General features: G+C 45.7%; 3 protein-coding genes across 4 annotated transcripts in view; 1 reads left to right on the top strand and 2 right to left on the bottom strand.

The window, feature by feature from the left end:
- Window positions 1-23,067, top strand: part of CE3H16orf54 (chromosome E3 C16orf54 homolog) — a 78,581-nt gene that overhangs the window by 28,101 nt on the left and 27,413 nt on the right. Inside the window, exon 3 of one of the 2 annotated variants that reach the window (XM_006942156.5) lies at window positions 17,478-17,598. The exons of the other annotated variant lie outside the window; for it this stretch is intronic. The gene's annotated coding sequence lies outside the window, so the exon portion shown is untranslated. The remainder of the gene's footprint in view (window positions 1-17,477; window positions 17,599-23,067) is intronic. 2 annotated transcript variants of the gene reach the window in all.
- LOC101095538 (zymogen granule membrane protein 16) overlaps window positions 1-23,067 on the bottom strand; it is a 53,316-nt gene that overhangs the window by 15,705 nt on the left and 14,544 nt on the right. The gene's annotated exons all lie outside the window — the stretch shown is intronic.
- On the bottom strand, window positions 7,356-8,821 carry LOC123382620 (zymogen granule membrane protein 16-like). The gene is made up of 3 exons (XM_045048027.1): window positions 8,759-8,821; window positions 8,454-8,586; window positions 7,356-7,781 (listed from the first exon to the last, which is right to left on the bottom strand). Exons 1-3 carry the CDS (start codon window positions 8,811-8,813, stop codon window positions 7,466-7,468), a joined length of 504 nt encoding a protein of 167 aa, XP_044903962.1. The 5' UTR covers window positions 8,814-8,821; the 3' UTR covers window positions 7,356-7,465.

Below are 23,067 nucleotides of genomic sequence, written 5' to 3'. Positions count from 1 at the left end.
TTTTTTCTGTATTCAAGAAAAAGAAATGAAAAAGAGAATAAAGAAGAAAGGAAAAAAAAAAGAAAGAAAATTGAATAGATGGAATAGTGAGCAGACTGAAATACGACTGAAATTATTTCGTTTTCTCCTAGTAGTCAAACTATGAAGCACTTTATAGTCCATAAACTAAGCAGGCGGAGAGTCTTCTGTTCCTAAAGAGCGAGGTTGGCCCAGTTGGGCGGAACTTAGTGTAATGGCTCCGTTCTCCACTAGATGGCACTGCTTAGCTTGCTGGGGTGGACGGTTGTGGCGCTTGTTGTAGGTGCATTTGCGCACGCACGGGAGTGGTGAAAATGGCTTCATCCAGCCAACCATTCTCTAGTATCAGAACTCTGTTCTCCCCGATCAGCAATCACACACCCGTCCTTTGTATTCAGCTTCCATCCACTCCCCGCTTTTATGTAGTTCGTGACCAAGCCCCAGGCAGCACCTCCCTCCTGAGTTTTGTCTCTGATGTGGCTGTTTTTCTGGCCCCTTACTTCTGAGGGACTGGGGCTTTGACCCGTTCTGCCCTCTGTGGAGGGTCTCACCAAGCAATGGCCTGGTGCCAGCCGCACCCAAGAACGTTTGAGAGACCGTGCTGCTGCCGACGCCCAGAGACTGTGGTTGGGTGCCAGCCCGCCCCAGAATAAGTTCACACAATAGTGTAGCAGCAGCATTTCAGGGACTATGGAAAATCACAACACGCATCTGGCACCAGGCTTACCCCCAATGACCCTGTTCCAGTACCAACGAATGTGGTTGTTCTCCCGGGTCCACTGGGGCCTTGCCTTTGGGGAACCACACAGGTGTCCTCCCAGCAGGGGAACCGCCCTCCTGTTGTGGCCTGAAGAACCCCGGATGCCACTCTGCTCCTGGGGATTTGCTCTTCCCGCCAGCGCACCGCCAGGTGTCAGCTGCGGAGTTTCAGCCTCTGCACTCCTCCTGTTTATAGAGTCTTAATGGAATTTAAACCCTCTCTTTTCTCCTTCTCCTTTTTATCCTATGGCTGTTTCCACTTTCCACTTTCTCTCTAGCTGCTTTTGAGGGGGTGCTTTCCCCTCATGTCCCCATCCTCTCTCTATTTGCACGTCTCCATCCTCTCTCCACATGCAAAAGCGGGTCCCTACCCTCCTTGGCAGTTCACATCTGCACGGTGTACCTGCTGAATTCTGTGGTTCAGGTTGTGCACACTGTTGTGTTAAGCCTCAGTTCAGTTTTCTAGGTGTGCAGGATGGTTTAGTGTTGTTCTGGCTGTATTTCATGGACGCGAGACACACAAAAAACTTCCATGCTGTTCTGCCATCTTGGCTTCTCCCCAAGATGTGTCAGAAAGGAAGTTTTGTTAATGAAAAGTGCATTAGTGTGCTGTGGGATGACCTCAATTGGCCTAGTGTGTGAATGATTGGAGTTGAAGGAGAGGAGAGACAGAGAGATGGAAAAATATTTTAAGAAGTAATGGCTGAATAATTTCCAAGCTTATTGAAAATTATAAACCAACAGATATAAGAAGCTCAACAAATCTTACCCACAAGAATCTCCACCGAGGCACACCATAATCAAATTGCCCGAAGGGGCACCTGGCTGACTTCATCGGTAAATCACGCACCTCTTGGGCTTGGGGTTGTGAGTTTGACCCGCTAGCCCCACATTGAGTATGGAGATTATTTAAAAACTAAAATCTTTAGGGGTGCCTTGGTGGTGGCTCAGTTGGTTAAGTTCTGACTTTGGCTCAGGTCATGATCTCACAGTTCGTGAGTTCAAGCCCCAAGTCCAGCTCCATGCTGATGGTAAGGAGCCTGCTTGGGATTCTCTCTCTCTCCTTGTCTCTCTGCCCTTTCCCTATGTTCTCTCTGTCAAAAATAAGTAACCTTTAAAATAAACAAAAGTGAATCTTTAAAGGGCTCCTGGGTGGCTCGGTGGTTAAGCGTCCAGCTCCTGTTCTTAGCTCAGATCTTGATCTTGGGGTCGTGAGTTCAAGCTTTATGTTGGGCTCTGTGGTGGGCGTGAAGCTTACTTAAAATAAATGAATAAGTAAATAAAAAAAATAGAAAAACCAAAAGGAAGGCAAATCCCAATTTCATAGATCCAGAGAACAGATTGGTTTTGCCAGAGGTGGGTGCAGGGGGTAGGCAAAGTGGGTAAATTGGGTGAAGGGGGTCCAAAGGTACAAACTTACAGTCATGAAATAAATAAGGCCTGAGTATATAATGTACTGTGTAGTGCCTATAGTTAACAATACTGTAATCTATACTGGAAAGTTGCTAAGAGAGTAGATCTTAAAAGTTCTCATCACAAGAAAAGAAAACTGTGACTATGTATGGAGATGAATGTTAACTAGACTTCTTGTGGTAATCATTGTGCAATATACACAGATATCGAGTCATCACATTATACACTTCAACTAATATAATGTTCTATGTCAGTTACATCTCAATTAAAAAAAAGTGAAGGCAAAAAAAGACATCTTCAGATTTACAAAAACTGAACCAGAAGACCCACACCCAATGAAATTGTAAAATGACATCCTTTGAACAGCAGAAATATAATCCTAGAAGAAATCTGGATTCACCAAAGGAATGAGGAGCATCAGAAATAGTAGAAATTGTAGGGGTGCCTGAGTGGCTCAGTTGATAGACCACGCGACTCTTGATCTCTGGGTTGTGAGATCAAGCCCCACGTTGGATATGGAGATTATATAAAAATTAAAAATTTTTAAAAAAATAGTAGACATATGTATATATATGTGTATATCTATACATATATATGTGTATATATACATATGACTTATTTTCTTATTTAAGTAACTTTCAAAGACAATTGATTTTTTTCAAAAAAAAGAATAGTATACTGTGGAGGTTACAATATATATAAAAGTAAATACATGAAAATGATAGCATAGAGGCCAGGAGAGGTGAAATGGAAGTCTACAGTTGAAAGATTTTTATACTATGTATGATGTGGTGTAATGCTTCTCAGAAGCAGACTGAGATAGGTTAAAGTTGAATGCTATAAACCGTAAAGCAACTACACACACACACTGAAAGAGTTATAGCTCTTAAGTCAACAAAGGAGGAAAAAAAACATTAAAAAAATACTTCCAACAACAGGCATAAGAAGGGACGCCTGGGTGGTCAGTCCATTAAGTGTCTGACTTCAGCTCAGGTCATGCTCTCAAGTTCATGAGTTCAAGCCCCATGTCTGGCTCTGTGCTGACAGCTCAGAGCCTGAAGCCCACATCGGATTCTGTCTCTCTCTCTCTCTCTCTCTCTCTGCCCCTCCCCAACTTACGCTTGCTATTGCGTGCGCGCTCTCTCTTGCTCTCTCTTTCGCGCGCGCACGCTCAAAATAAACATAAAAAATTTAAATAAATAAGTAAATAACCTTAAAGCGGCGCCTGGGTGGCTCCTTTGGTTAAGCATCCAAATTCAGCTCAGGTCATGATGTTGCGGTTCACGAGTTCAAGCGCTGAGTGGGCTCTGTGTTGACAGCTGGAGCCTGCTTCGGATTCTGTCTCTCTCTCTCTCTCTCTCTCTCTCTCTCTCTCTGCCCTTCCTCCTCCTGTGCTCTGTCTTTCTCCCTCTCTCACAAAAATAAAGCATTTAAATAAATAAAATGAAATGAAATCTTAAAAGAAAAAAACTCTTTATGTATATATATACATATGTCTCCTGCTGGCTTTCCTCTGGAAGAATGTGACTCATACAACAGGCAGGTTTACTTATGCAACCGAACAAGTCAAGGTTGGGTATTAATTCCCTCAAGGTTTGCTCCATACCCACTCCCTCTACAAACTAACCTGTACCTTCACTCATCTTCATTTTCTTCTTTCTTAAGGTTTCCTGCCCCAACAGCTACGTAAAACATCCTCCCCAATCTCCTGCGAGACCTTGTTCCATCAGTTCCCTCCTCTTTCCTGAATCCTCAGCCTCTTCCTCCCTCTGACTCCTTCTTCGTCATATAAACATGCTGATGTCTCCCTTGTCTAGGAAAAAAACCCGATCTCTCTTTCCTTACATTCCCCATAACTGTGACTAGCCTATTTTCTGGCTTTCTGGAGCCAGACATCTTGGAATATTCAAGTCTTGCTGCCTGTATTTCCTCATTTCTCATTCATTCCTTAGCCAACTGCAGCCTGGTTTCAGCTTCTCCCAATCCCCCGAAGCTCTTTTGGGATTATTCGTGACCTTCTGATTGCCAAAAGCAAAGAATCTCAAGTCGGTCTTTTTCTTGCTTAGATGGCAGTAACAGCTCCATGAAATTACTCTCTTGCCCCTGAGTGCATTCCCTCCCCGGCCCCTCCCGTCTCTTTTCTCTAACCAATTCCTCTTTGGTATTCTCCAATCCTCTGACGCCAGCCTTCTCATTTTATATGCCCACAGTTTTCCCACGTGACTTCTTCCACATATCCACCACTGGAAGTCCATTGTCTCTGTGCTTGTGACTCCTGAATCTAAGGCTTACCTGAAAGCTGTATCCAAGCCTTTATTGCTAAATAGTCCTCTGTGTAATGTTGGGTCTCCATCAGGATGTGCCACAGATATGTCAAAATGCAACAGGTCCTTGGGGCAGCTGTCTGGCTCAGTCAGTTAAGCGTTTGACTCTTGATTTCGGCTCAGGTCATGATCTCAGGTTTGTGAGATCGAGCCTTGCATAAAGCTCTGCATTAGTGGCACGGACCCTGCTTGGGATTCTCTCTCTCTCGCTTCCCTGCTACTGCACTCTCTTGCTCTCTTTCTCTCTCTTCATCCCTCTCAAAACAAATAAGTATTATTTAAAAATGCAGCAGGTCCAAAAGCTAATTTCTTCTCCTGTAGTCCTCATCTTAGAAAGAATCTCTGTCTTCCCAGTTGCCCATACTAGACATGATAGTTCTTCTAGACTCTCCTCTTTGACTCACCTTCATGGGTTCTTTTATCAAGTTCTTCTGAGTCTCCCCTCCCCCTCGAATCTCTCAAATTCCTCCCTCTCTTTTTTCCCTCACATCACTGCCTTTGTTCAGACATCCATCATTTCTGATCTAGACCTAGTCTCTTAACTGTTATCTCATCCTGCTTCACCTTCAATCCATTTTCCCCACTTATACAAGGAAAAATGATTTTCGTATAAATCTTACCAATCCCCTGGACGAAATCTTGGTTCAGTGGCTTCTTGTAGCCCATAAAATAAAGTTTCAACAGTTCAGCATGACATGCATGGTCCCTGTCTTTCCATGAGGCTTCATCTTTACCCAGTAGAACTTTGCATTTTAACTGTGCGATTGTGATTTTAATGTGTTCATATTTCTGCATAGGCTGTGGCCTGAGCCCAGTACTGTGCCTCTATCACACACGCACATGCGTACGCTCACACACACACACACACACACACACACACACACACACACAGCCCTTCCTTCACCAAGTCTTCCCTTTGACTAGAGGAAAAGAAACAATTCTTCAGTGGTCTTTGTATTCCCAAGCACCTAGCAGAGAGCATTTGATAAACGTATGATTAGCTCAATTTAGCAATTTTAGAACTATAAGGAAAGGAAAATTTTCTTTAAATAAAATCTTTTACAAAAGCCTAATATGTCGACTACACAAAAGCCGGGAATCCCATGACTTTGTCCTCTTCTACGGAAGCTGCCTGTCAGGTGCCAGTGACTTCACTGGCTCAGGGTGAGACCCGCTGGTGCAAAGCTGATCCTGAAGTTGGCCAGGTACCTGATGTGTCAGATTCAGCTGCACAAGGGTACAAAGTCCTGAACGTGCTACCACGTGGATGATCCTTGAAAATACACTAAATGGGATAAGCCAGACACAAAAGACCACACTGCTGTACAATTCCATCTACATGAAATGCCTGGAACAGGGAAATCCACAGAGACAGAAAGTAGATGGGTGGTTACGAGGGGCTGGGGGAGAGGAATGGGGAGCGACTGCTTAATGGGGATGGGATTTCTTTCTGAGCTGATGACGAAATTCTGGCATTAGCGGTGATAGTTGCACAATCTCTGAATGTACTAAAAATGTCACAAATGGCACACTTTTAAAGGTTGATTATTGGGGTACCCAGATGGCTCAGTCGGTGAAGTGGCTGACTCTGGATTTCAGCTGAGGTTATGATCTCACAGTTTGTGAGATCGAGCCCCGCTTTGGGCTCTGCACTGAGTGTGGAGGCTGCTTGGGATTCTCTCTGTCTCTGTCTCTCTTCTCTCTGCCCCTCCGCTGCTCATGCTCTCTCTCAAATAAACTTAAATAAATAAATAAATAAATAAATAAATAAATGGGTGAATTTTATGTACTTTATATCTCAAAACAAATTACTCTGACATGATACTCCATTCCATGGAATTCTTTAGAGAAATAAAGGAATTGTTCTAAAAACTCTCTAGGCATGAGTTTGTTTCTGTAATGTTAATATTTCTTCCTCAAATTACATGTAAACAATTATTATCTTTGTCTCATTGGGAAGAAATGTGACTCTGGCATTCCCCTTGATGTGAATAAATCTTTGGGGAGCAATGAGTGCCTTCCCTCACCCCCAACCACCACCACCAAAAGGCAAAAACAAAACACTGTGGTAATTTTAGGACTGGGCACTAGAGTCCAAAGCTTATTTCCAAAGCAACTTTATATCCTTGCTGAATCTATCCAGCCACTCTGTTGCTTCCCCTGAATGGTAACCAACCCCCAACGTTCATGGAAACCCACCATGGACATCTATCCCTCTTGGAATGTCCATTTTTGAGGATGGTATTGGCAGAGTAGAAGCCGTTGAGGAGGTAGCGGCTTCCTAGGGAAAGAAGCCCAATTCTGAGCGAGCTGAGCTAAGCAGGGAGCATCAGTGCTTATGGGCAAAGGTGGGGAGGAACCAGGCTGGAGTAAGAGACAGATTTCTTGACACAAACGTGGGCCAAGCTTCGGGAGTCGGGTGGATTCTGAGAAAGCACGGAAGAAAATGGCCCAGGCCACCCAGAGACAGCAAGTGGGTTAATGGCAAGAGAGCCAGGTGACAGCCTTTTGGTGGGGAGACACTATCTCAAGGGAGACATGGTCTAGAGAGTTGGACATCTGGGGTTTGGGCAGTAAGCTAGGCCGCACTCTCAGGCTTGGAACCCCAGTTTGGATAAACTAGTGTCAGGAGCTATCCTTGAAAAAAAAGAGTTGGAGCAAGACAGAATCTTTCCTCTTCTCGACAAACTATGCAGAAAAGCCCAAGACATTACACCTCTCTCTCTCCCTCCCACTCTTCACCAGAAAGACGTCCAACAGATAGCCAGAAAGGAGATTCACACATCCACAGCCAGAGTCAGGAGGCGGGTCCCAGCTGCACACACCCACATACACTCCAGCGTCAGCTATGTCCTTTTATTATTATTTTTATTGAACCCTGTAGGTTGGGTTGGTGGTAAGGTAGTTCTCACAGCCCCACTGCAGTGCCTGGCCCAGGGCAAGGCTGCGGTTCAGCAACTGCCACAGTCGCTGGGATAGACGTCCCAGTGCAGGCCGATGGCATTGATGAGGGCACCAGATCGGCCGCTGATGAAGCGTAGCACGGTGTTGGGGTACAAGGGAGCAGCATTGAAACTTGTGCCTGTGTCTTTCCCAAAAGGCAGGTACCGGCCCTTGTCAGTCACAAAGACGAGCTTCCTCAGGTAGTACTTGTACTTGCCAGACACCTGGATCACTGACTCCCCGGGGTGCAGGAAAATCTCCTCCAGGTCTCCCTGGGTGCCACCCACATAGTCGCTCCACACCTTGCCATAGCGCACCTGGAGGCTGGGTGGGGGGTGGTGAGGGAGGGAAGACTGAGCAGGGTGATTGGAATTCAGGACCTCTTGGCCTACAAGCCGAGAGACCTGCAAACTGGTGGCAGAGATGACAGGTCCCCTGCCAGTGCCAAGGTGTGTGAGGGATGAGGGAGCCCTTGAGGTCCCACTGTGAACTTCAACTCCTTTTGCCGACAGATAGGCTCAGAGAGGAAAAGTAACTTGGCCGGAGCCCCCCGGACAGTGGTAGAGCTTCACTTTGAAATCTAGGTTCCGGCTGTGCCCCCAACCCCTACGTGAAAGAAGCAGATGGGCCTTTCTGGACGGCTTTCATGAGGGAAGAGACTCTGTTGCCCCAGGATCACAAGGATACATGTTTTGGGGAGAGCGTCATCCAAGATGGAGGATGCCCGAGGGGATCTACACCTCAGGTGGGGCCATAGTAGCCAGCTTCCCAGCGCCTCAGCGGCTGTGGTACAGTTTCGCCTGAGGACATGCACGCTGGGGTCTGTAGGGCTGTAGCAGCACCGGCCTCAGACCCCAGCCTCCTGATACCTTTCACATCCCAAGTTATCCCTGGGACCTGTTGACTGAAACAGATGTGACCCAAAGTGACTGAGAACTTTCCAGTGTGGTAAGATCAGAGAGGATCCCCAAACCACAGACACACAAAGAATCTTACCCTACGATGTAGTATCTGTTGACCCGGACGCGGATGGCGGTGATGGGGCCCTCCAGCTGGTAACCAGAATGGGAGAATCGACGGCCTCCACCGCCTCCATACTCTCCATTGAAGGAGGAGGACCTAGCCTGAACTGGAGGGGACAGTAGGCGTCAGAAGGAGCTCCAGTCCCTCCTCACCACTCCTACACCTCCCACAACTCGACACCCACCACCCCAAGCCAGCCCCTGCGAGCCTTGGCTACCGGCAGTGCAAGAAGCTGCCTTCCCATGACGCTAATACTGGGCTCCTGGCTTCTCACTTACTGGCATTGGCCGAGGCTGATGCGCAGACAAGGGCAAGAAGAGCAATGGTCAACATTCTTGGGCTGGAGGGGAAAGAAAGGAGAATGTCAAGGTTCATTCACCCTGTTTCCTTTTGACTTCATTTACCCAGGCTTCCCTGGGTTAGACTTCCAGTTGAGACTCAGCCCTCTTTGTCCCTCAACTCAGACCTAACTGACCCAGTCTTGGGCTCAGAAAGGATTGCCCCTAGTCTCTAGTCCTGCTCCTGGCAGGTACGGTGTCCTTAACCCCTCTGTCCTCCCTGGTCTCGAGGTAGCCGACCCCCTTGTTCCATCCTGAGTCAGAAGCCTCTGTCTTGACCAACCCATGTAAGTCCTGATCCCTCCTGGCACAAAGCAGGAAAAGAGTTTCAAAGAAGTGGAGGCCATCTCCAAACCATAGAGATGGTTGAGTTTACCAAACCAGGATTCTGAGCAAAACCTAACTGCAACCTGCCTGTGATACATGGTCCCGGCTTGGGGGATATTCGGGTCAGAGTCTCCAATCAGAAAGAAAGGAGCATTTTAGGGGTGCGTCTTTGTGTCACCCGGGCAGTAAGGGTGATTATAAACGAGACTGTGCCAATACCAGCATTGGAGCAGTTGAGAAACTGCACAACGAGTTTGGACCACAGCTCAAGATATCAGATTCCAGATGCCTGGTCTATTTGTCATAATTCTTTCTCCACTAACACAAATCTGGCTGTATCAATACTCCAAGCATCCCAGGTGTCTCCAGTCCTTCCTCTGAGACCCAGATACTTTGCACCTCCCTCAGATGCCCCAGGTAGCTGCCACACAGGTCTCCCCTGCCGCTCACTCCAGGCAGGCTGCTGTCCACCGCCGTTTGAATTCCCCCCTAACTCAAATCCAGCCATCCCTTTCACCCCTTAGCCCAGGCCTCTGTCACCCCTCACCTGGCAGTTCCAGGTGCAAAGTAACCACCTGGAAACTTCCAGATCTTTTATACCAGGTCCAAGCCCTCTGCCTGCTCTTTATTGTGTGAACCTTACTACCTAAGCAAACATGATCACCCTCTTAGGGTCAGTTGTCAGGCAGGGTCTGGAATATCTTATCCTGCCTCTCCCCTCAAGAGTTACAGGTATCAGGGTGGGGTCCACTCTAGGCCAAGGCCCCGGTCTCAGGATGGGCAGAACAAACTTGAGAAAAGGTCACCAACCGAAGGGCCAGAAACTTTGGGTGGGCAAAGTTTCTAATTGCTTCTGGGTGTAGTCTAAGGTTGCCACCCCCCTATTTGATTGTTCTGCAGGTGCTCCTACTTGCAATCTGTCATCTTTCAGGATAAACATCGTGCTCACTGTCTTGCATTTGAAATCTAGACTGTCCTGGGAAGGGATTATGTGCCCAACACCCTGTATTTAGGAGCACCTACTATTTTCCAGACATTTTTTCCTTCTCTTACCTGTTATTTTATATGAAAAAAAATCCAAACATATAGAAAAATTGAAGGAATTGTACGGGGTGCCTGGGTGGCTTAGTCTGTTAAGCATCTCACTTCAGCCTAAGTCATGATCTTGCCGTTCCAGAGTTTGAGCCCCACGTCGGTCTCTGTGCTGACAGCTCAGAGCCTGGAGCCTGTTTCAGATTCTGTGTCTCCCCCTTCTCTCTGCCACTTCCCCATCCACACTCTATCTGTCTCTCTCAAAAATAAACATTAAAAAAGTTTTTTTTTAAAAAGAAAAGATTGTCCAGTGAACACTCATATACACACCACGTAGATTCTACAATGGTTAATATTTTGCCGTACTGGCCTTCCCCCCCCCACCCCCATCTATTCATCCTCAATCTGCCAGACTGTTTACAAAATTTTTCTGAGAAGGGTAACATGTTGCTGCAGGTGGACACTGAACACCTGTCGATGTCCCTCCTGGGAGACAGGCAGTCAGGCCAATAAGCATGTGGGACGCTGAGGAAGTAATGGTAGATGGGTCCTCCCTTGAGGGCATTTCTGGGCTCCGGGCCCTTGGGGTTCCTGAGAGCCATGGCTGAATCTTCTAGGGGATAAAGCCCACACGGGGCAACAGCTCCTTCCCATAGGCCTTAGATTCATGTCATAGATTTCTTCTCTTCTGAGGCCCTTCTCTTCCACAGAAGTCTCTAGGATGGACTCCTGAGTCCTACTTCCTGATTCCTCTAGGATTGGCTCTTTGACCCTCTGAGTCAGTGGGCCCTCCCAAGCAGAGAGATGGATGGAGCCCAGGGAAGAGCTGGAGTCATTAGCCTTGGTGATTAATGACTAGTAGCTGGACACATAGAGTATCCACCCCTCATAGACCATCTAGGACTGAGGACTCCTCCCAGGAAAGCCAGGGAGTCCCAACCTAAGGAGCCAGATATAGGACAGGGCTCTTGGTCTGGAGATTCCGAGAGCAAAGAGGACAGCCAAGGTTGCATTGTCTGATCTCTGCTTCAAGTTCAAAACAAGCATGTCCTGGTGAGATAACTTCCTCATTCATCTGTTTTGTTTTGTCTCTCTTGTCCTCTCTGGTTTTCTTTCTTTCCTACTTCTCTCTTTCCGTTTGTCTTGATCTTTCCCCATCATCTCCTGCTCTAAGGGTTGTTCTTTGTATTCACTGTCTCCATCCCTTTTTCCTTCTGCCTCTTCTCTTTGTCTCTTCTCCTCCAAGCTCTCTCTCTAAATCTTTCCTCTGTCTCCTCTCACTATTGTCTGTCTTTTGTCTTCCTTATGAGGAGTATATCTCACAGGATGGAACCAAACACTGGATATCAAAGATGGCAGCTCAGGGGCATCCAGGTGGCTAAGTTGGTTAAGAATTGGACCAATAGTGATCTCACCACTGGTGGGTTCGAGAGCTGCATCGGGCTCTGTGCTGATGGCTCAGAGCCTGGAGCCTGCTTCAGATTCTGTTTCACCCCCACCCCCGGCACTCCCCCACTCATTCTCTCTCTCTCTCTCTCTCTCTCTCTCTCTCTCTCTCTCTCTCTCCCTAAAACATAAATAAAAGATTAAGAAAAAAAAAGATGGTAGCCCAGAGAGGTCTGCAGTGAATGCCTTAGGAGAATACCCTCATATTTCCATACATGACACATCTGGGACCCTCAGGGGGAGACCACCACACTTGCCATAGGTTCACTCTGATGCACCGGCCCCACCTATGCAGAGAGTCAGAGTCTCCCCGATGCCCATAGGCTGGTCCCTGGTTCCCCCCAGCAGGTCCTCCATCCCCTCTCCAGAGTGTAAAGAGAGAACTTTATTCCAGTGGGAGGGGTCTCAGGGCTCATCGCCTGTGGGTCCCAGAGACCAGCTAGACCACTGTGCAGCTAATGTTGGTATGCCATCAGGTCCAGTTCCATTGCTCCTGTTTGAACTTCTCACATTTTACCCATGTGTCCCCTGGGGGCCGACCTTCCCCAGTCCTACAGGCAGTGAAAGTCATCCCTGCCCAGTCCCAAGGCTGCGAAGTCCAAAACCTCCCCAAGCTTTCTGCTATGGCAGGGCAGCTGACACTCATTCTCTCACTGTCTTCTCTGCCCCTTGGCAAAGCGACTCACTCAGCACATTTATGCAGCATCTGCATGTTGGAGGCACCATTCTAGATGCTGGAAAGACAGCCACAGAGGAAGTCAAATCATAGTGCTGGAGCTTTCGCTGCAGGGTGGGGATCGGACAATTGAACAACTCGTTCCCATGGGCTAGGCCAGGAGGAAAAGAGGTAGAGTGAACGAGGAGAAGGGCTGGGAAAGCTGTCCCTCTGCCTGGGAGGCCCCCCTCTCCACGGGTAACATTTGTGAAGACCTCACCAAAGTGATGGAGAGACTACAGACGTTTGGGAGAAGACTGGACCTGGTGAGGGAGTGAGTACGCAAACCCTGAGCAGGAAGTGTGCGGAACTGTGTGCGGGGAGGGCAGGGTGGCTGCTGGGAAGTGTGGCTGCCAGCGGGAGGGGAGGTGTGGGTAGCAGCCGGCGGGCAGGTAGTACAGGGCCTGGGAGGCTGTGGTCAGGAGTTTGGATTCCTCCTGAAGGTGAGGGGAGCCACCGAGTGGTTTTGTTCCGCTTTTAAAAGTGGAGAATGGACAGGGTGGGGAATGAGGGTGTGTGGAGGGGAAGAGGGAGGGGGAGCCCACCTCAGGAGGTGGGAACAGTGTGAGCTCTCATACCCCCCAACCCTGTCTCAAGGGGCCCCTGCTCAGAGCACTATTTCCTCTCTCAGACAAAGCCTCTTAAATCCTGGTGCAAATTCACACCCCAGGGGGGAGAATCTGCCCCTTGACTCCCATCACTGATTTTTCAAAATGTATTTCCAAATGATAGCAGATCTGTTTCCTGTTAAGAAAAAAATATTCTCTGTCTCCTCATTTACGCCTTGGGTAGATGGTGGTTTCATTTGAACAAAGGGTTTTACCACAAAAGCAAATGTGAACAGCGCTTTTCTGTTCACCCTTCATGGTTCCCGTGAAGAAAGTAAAGTCTTGAGAGAGAAGTGACCTCACTGAGCTGCAGAGAGGGTCCCTCCACTCCCTGCTGTAGAGGCCGCTTGTAGGCAAACAGGCTTGGGTGACAGGAGGTAGAAAAGGGCCACAGCGATGGGATGCAAGCTGGTGCAGCCACTCCGGAAAAAGTATGGAGGCTCCTCAAAAAATTAAAAATAGAACTACCCTACGACCCAGCAACTGCACTACTAGGTGTTTATCCAACGGATACAGGTGTGCTGTTTCGAAGGGACACTTGCAGCCCCATGTTTATAGCAGCACCGTCGACAATAGCCAAAGTATGGAAAGAGCCCAAATGTCCATCGATGGATGAATGGATAAAGATGTGGTGTATATATATATATACAACGGAGTATGACTCAGCAATCAAAGTAGAATGAAATCTTGCCATTTGCAGCTACGTGGATGGAACTGGAGGGTATTATGCTAAGCGAAATTAGAGAAAGACAAAAATCATATGACTTCACTCATACGAGGATATTAAGATACAAAACAGATGAACATAAGGGAAGGGAAGAAAAAATAATATAAAAACAGGGAGGCGGACAAAACAGAAAAGACTCTTTAATATGGAGAACAAACAGAGGGTTACTGGTGGGGGTGTGGGAGGGGGGATGGGCTACATGGGTAAGGGGCACTAAGGAATCTACTCCTGAAATCATTGTGGCACCATAGGCTAAATAATTTGGATGTAAATTTAAGAACATAAAATTAAAAAAATAATAAAATAAAAAACTCTTTAAAAAAAAAAAAGAAAAGGGCCACGGCGGCCCTCTGGCTGAATACAGACAGGCCCATGGGTCGGGGGCACCTCCATGAATCAGTTATAGGCTCTAACTGACCAATGGGCTGCTTACAACCAGGCACAGTCACCACCAAAGGGGAGAATTCCATACATCCCCATAAGTCCTCACCTTCCCCCTTCCAAAATAGTCCCCCATCCCCCACACTGCCTCTTCTCAGACAGCCTCTCCTCTGCAACCTTGCTGTGTATTCCATAAGCTTCTATCTCCTTTGTTCTGCCTCAGGTGAATTCTTTCACGGCCCAAGCCACCAGCCTCCACCAGGTGGTCACTGCACATTTGGGGGCCCCCATCTGATCGGGACACCACACCTTGCCTCCTGTCCCTCGTAACCCACATGCCAGTCCCTACACTAGCCAGCTGTTTGCTCCTGCCACTCTGGCTGCCTAAATGTTCCCCTGTCCTGCTCACCTGCCCATCTTCTACCCTTAAGACATTCAGCCCCTACCCCACCACCACCACCCCCTGCACGCACCACCCCCTGCACTCCTCCCTAGGGCTTCCATCATAGGGGTCTCCCTCCAGCCCCTCCACTTCAGACAGAATTCCTTTTTCTGGCCTCCAACTGTGTTTGCTACCTCCCCAGCTCAGCTCTGATTACCCTGCGCTATAATTTATCTGTGTACACAGAAGCCTTCTCCACCAAACCCCAAGCCCATTCTAAGGCGGAAGGCCTGTCTTGTCCAACTCTGAACTCCAGGCTCCTGCTTCCCATCTGGCACATTACAGGTGCCCCATAAATGACTGTCACATGCCTTGTCTGCGGTGAGAATTCCATTAAATACTCCTCCTTTGTCTTTTCAGGCCAGTGTCTCTCTTCTGGCAGGCTTGAATTTGGGTTTTCTTGTTTCTTATTTCTGAACCTTCTGGTGAAACCCAGTTCGGTAACATACTGTACATAAAGACAGAAATGTGGGTTGAGGTCCTCCATTCCAACACTCATTAGCCATGTGAATTTTAAAAAGTCACTAGGGTGCCTGGGTGGCTTGGTTGGTTAAGCATCTGTTTTCGATTCAGGTCATAATCTCACAGTTGGAGCCCCATGTCGGGCTCTGTGCTGACAGCTCGGAGCCTGGAGCCTGCTTCGGATTCTGTGTCTCCTTCTCTCTTTCTCTGCCCCTCCCTCACTTGTGTGGGCTCTCTCTCCCAAACTCTCATAAATACATAAATAAGCGCTAAAAAATAAAAAGTCACTATTTCTTAGAGCCTGTATTTCTGCATTGGAACATGAGAAGCAAATGGTCTCGAGATCAACCAAAATCCTCAAGGACAGAGTTCTTCAGACTGTGGGTCTTAACTCACTAGTGGACCATGGAATCACTTCAACAGCTCAAAAACAACGTATTTTTTTAAGTTTATTTTCTTTAGTAAGCTCTCTAGCCAACGTGGGGCTCGAACCCACAAGCCCTACAACAAGAGTCTCATGCTTTCCCAACTGAGCCACCCAGGTGCCCCCAAACCAACATATTTTAGAATGAAATAGAGAACGTAAGAGCATCGCATGTAACAAGGCTAAATACTATTTCCTGAGATAGTGTTTCAGTCAAATACTCTATCCTACGCATAACTGGCTCACAATATATTGTGACCTGCTCTTAAAAAAAAAAAATCCTTGAGAAAAATAAACTCTACCTCTATCAAAGGGTACGATTTTTTATATGTCAACACAGTTCAAAACTGCCAGGCCAGAAGTGGGTTGGGGCACCTTTAGGGTAATAATTAGAGCAGCTCCTGAGACGCAGACTCAAGTATGGAAGAATATGTTGATAATCTTTTTATTTTATTTTATTTTTTGACATGGAATTGACACGTAACATTATATTAGTTTCAGGGATTACAACATGCTGATTCGACATGTGCATATATTGCAAAATGCGTTAATCATTTCTTAAAGTCAGAAACCTATAGCAACCTGCCAAGAATTCATGCATAGAATGGTGCCTTAGTAAGAGACGTGTCTTTAAATTTTTTTTAATGTTTATTCATTTTTGAGAGAGAGAGACAGAGGGTGAGCGGGGACGGGGAGGGGCAGAGAGAGAGAGAATCCAAAGGAGGCTCCAGGCTCTGAGCAGTCAGCACAGAGCCCGATGTGGGGCTCTAACTCGCTGACCACCAGGTCATGACCTGAGCCAAAGTCGGACGCTTAACCGACTGAGCCACCCAGGAACCCCAGCAGGAGACATGTTGTAAAGCTTGGTTCGTGCCCTGCCTCCATGATCCTCGAACTTCAGTTTGTTCATCTGCGATAGGAGATAACGAGTCTCACCAATTTGTGTCAAGTCCCTGGCACAGCTCTGGCACACATAATACTGAGTAAACATTTATTTTTTTCTCTCTTCAATTCTCAAAAAATATGGTCTTTATTTTCATTTCTTTCAGATAAGGTTGATGAGGGAGCACGGGCTTTCTTTCTCGTTTGCAGTTAGCTTTATTTTTATGGTTTAGCTTAGTTCAGATCATGGAGAGCTTTGTAAATGCATCATACAACTTGACACAAGAATTTTTTTAATGTTTATTTTTTTATTTTTGAGAGAGAGAGAGAGAGAGAGAGAGAGAGAGAGAACGAGTGGAGGAGGGGCAGAGAGAGAGGGTTCCACAGAATCCAAAGCACGCTCCAGGCTCTGAGCTGTGAGCACAGAGCCCAGTGTGGAGCTGGAACCCATGAACTGTGAGATCATTACCTGAGCCGAAGTCAGCCGCTTAACCAACTGAGCCACCTGGGTGCCTTGGGAACCTGGTTTTAATTTCTGTTTATTGAGCTATGATTACATGGTAGCTTTTTTTTTTAGCCTTTGTGTGTTGTTGGTTTTTTTGAGATCTGATTGTTAAGTAATCTCTACATCCTACGTGGGGCTCAACCTCACAACCCGGAGATCAGAGTCACATGCTGTACAGACTGAGCCAGCCAGGTGCCCCTAACCTCTTTCTTTTTTGCCTTCAGCCTCCACATCTCTTAGCGAAAGGCTTGATCAATTGTAATGCAACCGCAAAAGTTGCTTTGTTTATTTTTTCCTTTGTTTCCTCTATTTGTTTTCCTCCTCACAAAGAGCATTCTCCAGAACATAACACAATATACCATCAAATATTGATATAACAATATATCAAATAGGAATGAGGTGAGGTCATTCCACCAGGACACGGTCATTCTTGCTTTGTGTCAGGAACAATTCAGCTGAAAGTATGAGCCGATTTCGTTTCCTTCATATATGAGTGAGGCTCCAACAGTCACCTGCTCTTGCACTCGGCACGTTCTACAAGCGCAGGAAGACAGACGCGGGGTGGAGTGTTTGAGAGGCGCACAGACGGGGCAGGACTCAGAAGCTGGGTCCCTGGGGAAAGTTATTTCACTTCTCTCTGCTTCTGTTCTCATCTGAAAACACACACATACACAAACAAAAAGGCAATAATTTTGCCTACCTCCTCAGGTTGCTGTGGTTGTGATGTACTTAACGGAAGTAAAGTTCCAGAACACTGCCTGATGCAAGGCGAGCTCCGAGGAAGTTCTTCTGTTTCTCATCGTCTAAGGAGAGGCTCCATCCTGGCCAGGTATGTTGTGGAGGAGATAAAGCTTAACATTTTCTTGAGACCACCCATCTCCACCAGAATCAGACTACGAACCTTCGTACGGGCAGGCCCATTTCGTGTAGGAATCGGGAAAAGATGTGGCAGCCCCTGGGCCCTCCTTTCTCCTGGGAACATCTGGTGGGCGGCCATGTATCACAGGGTGTGGGGGCAGATGCTGGCTACAGAAAGCCTCAGTATAGAATGGACCTCAGTGACTTTCCAAGTGGCATCATGGTAGAGAAAAGGGACCCATGTGCCATTCACAAGTGGCCATGTGGGAAGTTGCCCCTACACATACTTAGCTTCCTTGAGATCGTTCTGGTCCCCTTACCTTCTTTTTATTCTTATTCGTTTTTTAAGTTTATTTATTTATTTTGAGAGAGAGAGAGAGAGGGAAAACAGGTGGGGAGGGGCAGAGAGAGAGAATTCCTAGCAGTCTTCACACTGTCAGTGAGGAGCCTGATGCGGGGCTCAAACTCACGAACTGTGAGATCACGACCTGAGCCAAAGTCAGACGCTCAAGCGACTAAGCCACCCAGGTACCCCAGGTCCCTTTATCTTCTGATGGGGCCTGTGAGCTTTGGCTGCAGAGAACTGTTAAGGTATACAAGTGGCTAGATTGGACAGGGATGATCTAAGCAGAAGTGAAGGAAGGCATCCCAAGCAGGCTCCACTTGTTGGCACAAAGCCCAATACGGGGCTCATGAGCCATGAGATCATGACCTGAGCCAAAATCAAGAGTTGGATGCCTAACCAACTGAGCCACCCAGGCACCCTCCAAAAATATTAAGCTATTTTTTGAAGTGATAAGAGATACTTAAGAATCAAAACATCCCATTTTGATTCTAGATCATGTCGGATGTTCCTGGTTTTAATAATGTTTACCCTTGTATTGTTTTGTTTAAATTTTAAATTAAAATTTTATTTTAGTAGGTTCCACACCCAGCATGAGGCTTGAACTCACAGCCCTGAGATTAAGAGTCACAGGCTCTACTGACTGAGCCAGCCAGATGCCCTTAGTGGTTTTTTTTTTTTTTTTTTTTTTTGAGGAATGACTAATTAAAACAGAACATACATAATATTCAGATTTTACTTATTTATTAATTTACTTAGACGTAACATTTTTTATTGTTGTAAATACATGTAACAAAATTTATTATATTAACCTTTTTTAAAACTTTATATATATATTTTGAGAGAGAGAGTGTGTGCACGGGCAAGCAAGCAATTGGGGGAGGGGAGAGAGGGAGGGAGGCAGAGAATCTCAAGTAAGCTCCACCCTCAGTGGGGAGCAGGACTTGGGGCTTGAACCCCCAAAACAGGAGATCATAACCTGAGCAGAATCAAGAGTCAGAAACTCAACTGACTGAGCCACCCAGGCACTCTTCTTCTTTTTTTTTTTTTTTTAAGATTTTATTTTATTTATTTGTTAATTTTTTTGGAGAATTTTGTAATGTTTATTTACTTCTGAGAGACAGAGAGAGACAGAGCACAAGCAGGGGAGTGGTAGAGAGAGAGGGAGACACAGAATCTGAAGCAGGCTCCATGCTCCAAGCTGTCAGCACAGAGCCCAACATGGGGCTCAAACCCATGAACGATATCATGATTTGAGCCGAAGTCGGACGCTTAAGCAACTGAGCCACCCAGGTGCCCCGAGCTCTTTTAAACAAACTTGAATACGTGCCCAGGAAGTCTCCTGAAGTGCGTATGGAGGATCCCTCCTTGCCTTGGCCTTTGGTGGTGTGAGTTGTGGCAGCCTGCTCCCAGATGGTCTTAAACTAGGGTTTCCTCACCTTCACAGTATTGACATCTGACCCAGGTAATGCTTGGTGGGGGAGACTTGCCTGCATGCTGTGGGATATTTCACAGCCCTCTGGTCTCTATTCACTAACCCCATAGATGTTACAACCAAAGATGTCTCCAGACATCGCCAAGTGTCACCTGTGTGAGGTCAAGCCCCGTGTTGGGCTCCATCCTTGGCATGAAGGCTACTTACGTTAAAAAAGAAAAAAGAAAAAGTTAATCAAAGGAAGGTATGAGATGAAAAGTTTAAAAATCTCTCAGGATGTAGAACAAAATGACATTGAAATGGAAAATATGAAAGAAAAATTAAGAGATGGAGGGCCAATGTATTCCATATTAATCTAACAGAAGATCCAGAGAGCACCAAGAAAATGGAGGAGAGGAGATAATCAAAGATTCTATTTGACTAAGAAAAAAACATTTCAAGCAGAGAAAACAGGTCTGTAAAGTGGCTGCACCCTGGATCACCTGGGAGCTCTTAGAAACACACACACCAAGATCCCTGCTTCTCCTCAAGGTGGAGTCACAGGGACCAGTTTTACCTTCCCGCCAGAAACCACCACCACCACTGCAACAAAACCAGACAAAACACACGATACAATGGTTTTCAAAACAGTGGACACCAAGCAATGAAAGGCAGTAACATGCCTCGCAATCCCAGAGAGAAAGGAAAACAAGTGAGATTTGTCCTTTGAGGACACCAGGGCGAGAGCCATCTCTGCAGGCAGCTGTGCTCAGGGCCTTTTCGCACCAGCCCAACTAGCAATGTGACAAAGTGGAGGGCAGAGTGTTCAGGAAGGGTTTCACTTAGTAGTGGGGAATAATCATCCCCAAGCTGAACACTACTATGCACCTGCCTAACAAATCACACAGATTACCAAAGTATCTGGCACTCGGCAAGGTAAAATTCACAACGCTGGCCAAGCAACCACAGATTATGCATGATGCAGAATGAGGAGAATCATCAGTCAATTGAAACCAACCCAGCTTTGATACAAACGCTAGAGGGAGCAGAAAAGGACATTAAACAGCTATTATAATGGTATTCCATATGTTTTTAAAAAGTTAAATAGAGACATGGACATATAAGAAAGAAATGAAAATTCCAATGTCAGGGACGCTTGGCTGGCTCAGTCGGTAGAGCACGCATCTCTTACTCTCGGGGTTGTGAATTTGAGTCCCACGTTGGGTGTCGAGATTACTTAAAAAAGTAAAATCTTAAAAAAATACAGAAAATTACAGTGTCAGAGATGAAAACTACACTGAATGGAATCAACAGTGGATTAGACATTGCAGAAGAAAAGATTAGTGAAGCTGAAGGCATAGCCACAGAAATTATCCAAATGAAACACACAGAGAAAGGAAGTTTTTCTTTTCTTTTGTTTTGTTTTGTTGTTTTTAATTTACATCCGAAGATTTCAGGAGTAGATACCTTAATGACCCTTACCCATTTAGCCCATCTCCCCTCCCACCACCCTTCCTGTAACCCTCTGTTCTCCATATTTAAGAGTCTCATGTTTTGTTCCCCTACCTGTTCTTATGTTATTTTTGCTTCCCTTCCCTTATGTTCATCTGTTCTGGGTCTTAAAGTCCTCATATGAATGAAGTCATATGATATTTGTCTCTCTCTGACTAATTTCGCTTAGCATAATAACCCTCTAGTTCCATCTATGTAGTTGTAGATGGCAAGATTTCATTCTTTTTGATTGCTGAGGAATAATCCATTGTATATGTATACCACATTCATCCATCCATGGACATTTGGTGTCTTTCCATGGTTTGGCTATTGTCGATAGTGCTGCTATAAACATCGGGGTGCATGTGTCCCTTCAAAACAGCATCCCTGTATCCCTTGGATAAATACCTAGTAGTGCAATTGCTGGGTTGTAGGGTAGTTCTATTTTTAGTTTTTTGAGGAAAAAAAAACCTCCATACTGTTTTCCAGTGTGTCTGCACCAGCTTGCATTCCCACCAGCAATGCAAAAGAGTTCCTCTTTCTCTGCATCCTCGCCATCGTCTGTTGTTGCCGGAATTGTTAATGTTAGCCATTCTGACAGGTGTAAGGTGGTATCTCATTGTGTTTTTGATTTGTATTTCCCTGATGATGAGTGATGTGGAGCATTTTTTCATGTATCTGTTAGCCGTCTGGATGTCTTCTTTGGAGAAGTGTCTATTCATGTCTTTTGCCCATTTCTTCACTGGATTACTTGTTTTTTGGGTGTTGAGTTTGATAAGTTCTTTATAGATTTTGGATACTAACCCTTTATGGGCTTTGTCATTTGCAAACATCTTCTCCCATTCTGTCGGTTGCCTTTTAGTTTTGCTGATTGTTTCCTTCGCCATGCAGAAGCTTTTTATTTTGATGAGGTCCCAATAGTTCATTTTTGCTTTTGTTTCCTTTGCCTCTGGAGACGTGTTGAATAAGAAGTTGCTGCGGCCAAGATCAAAGAAGTTTTTGCCTGCTTTCTCCTCGAGGATTTTGATGGCTTCCTGTCTTACATTTAGGTCTTTCATCCATTTTGAGTTTGTTTTTGTGTATGGTGTAAGAAAGTGGTCCAGGTTCTTTTTTCTGCATGTTGCTGTCCAGTTTTCCCAGCACCACTTGCTAAAGAGACTGTCTTTATTCCATTGGATATTCCTTCCTGCTTTGTCAAAGATTAGTTGGCCATACGTTTGTGGGTCCATGTCTGGGTTCTCTATTCTGTTCCATTGATCTGAGTGTCTGTTCTTGTGCCAGTACCATACTGTCTTTATAATTACAGCTTTGTAATATAGCTTGAAGTCCGGGATTGTGATACCTCCTGCTTTGGTTTTCTTTTTCAAGAAAACCTGCTTTGGCTATTCGGGGTCTTTTCTGGTTCCATACAAGTTTTAGGATTGTTTGTTCTAGCTCCGTGAAGAATGCTGGTGTTATTTGGATACGGATTGCATTGAATATGTAGATTGCTTTGGGTAGTATCAACATTTTAACAATATTTGTTCTTCCTATTCAGGAGCTTGGAATCTTTTTCCATTTTTTGTGTCTTCTTCAATTTCTTTCATAAGCTTTCTATAGTTTTCAGTGTATAGATTTTTCACCTCTTTGGTTAGACTTATTCCTAGGTATTTTATGGCTTTTGGTGCAATTAAAAATGGGATTGTTTCCTTGATTTATTTTTCTGTTGCTTCATTGTCGGTGTATAGGAATGCAACTGATTTCTGTGCATTGACTTTCTATCCTGCAACGTTGCTGAATTCACGAATCAGTTCCAGCAGTTTTTAGGTGGAATCTTTTGGGTTTTCCATATAGAGTATCATATCATGTGTGAAGAGTGAAAGTTTGACTACCTCCTTGCTGATTTGGATGCCTTTTATTCCTTTGTGTTGCCTGATTGCTAAAGCTAGGACTTCCAATACTATGTTAAATAACAGTGGTGAGAGTGGACATCCCTGTCATGTTCCTGACCTTAGTGGGGAAAGCTCTCAGTTTTTCCCCATTGAGGATGATATTAGTGGTGGGTCTTTCATGTATGGCTTTTATGATCTTGAGGTATAATCCTTCTATCCCTACTTTCTTGAGGGTTTTATCAAGAAAAGATGCTGTATTTTGTCAAATGCTTTCTCTGCATCTATTGAGAGGATCATGTGGTTCTTGTCCTTTATTTTATT

Source organism: Felis catus, chromosome E3 (assembly GCF_018350175.1).
Source record: "Felis catus isolate Fca126 chromosome E3, F.catus_Fca126_mat1.0, whole genome shotgun sequence".
In the NCBI taxonomy this organism is placed as follows: Eukaryota; Metazoa; Chordata; class Mammalia; order Carnivora; family Felidae; genus Felis; species Felis catus.
The sequence above is the reverse complement of the archived record's forward strand: the minus strand, read 5'-3'. Positions and strand labels throughout refer to the sequence as shown.

Coding starts and splice junctions, on each gene's coding strand:
- LOC123382620 (XM_045048027.1), bottom strand. CDS start 8,813: ATGTTGACCATTGCTCTTCTTGCCCTTGTCTGCGCATCAGCCTCGGCC. Junction 8,587..8,758: donor ATCAGCCTCGGCCAATGCCA/GTAAGTGAGAAG, acceptor TGTCCCCTCCAG/TTCAGGCTAGGTCCTCCTCC. Junction 7,782..8,453: donor AACAGATACTACATCGTAGG/GTAAGATTCTTT, acceptor CCCCCCACCCAG/CCTCCAGGTGCGCTATGGCA.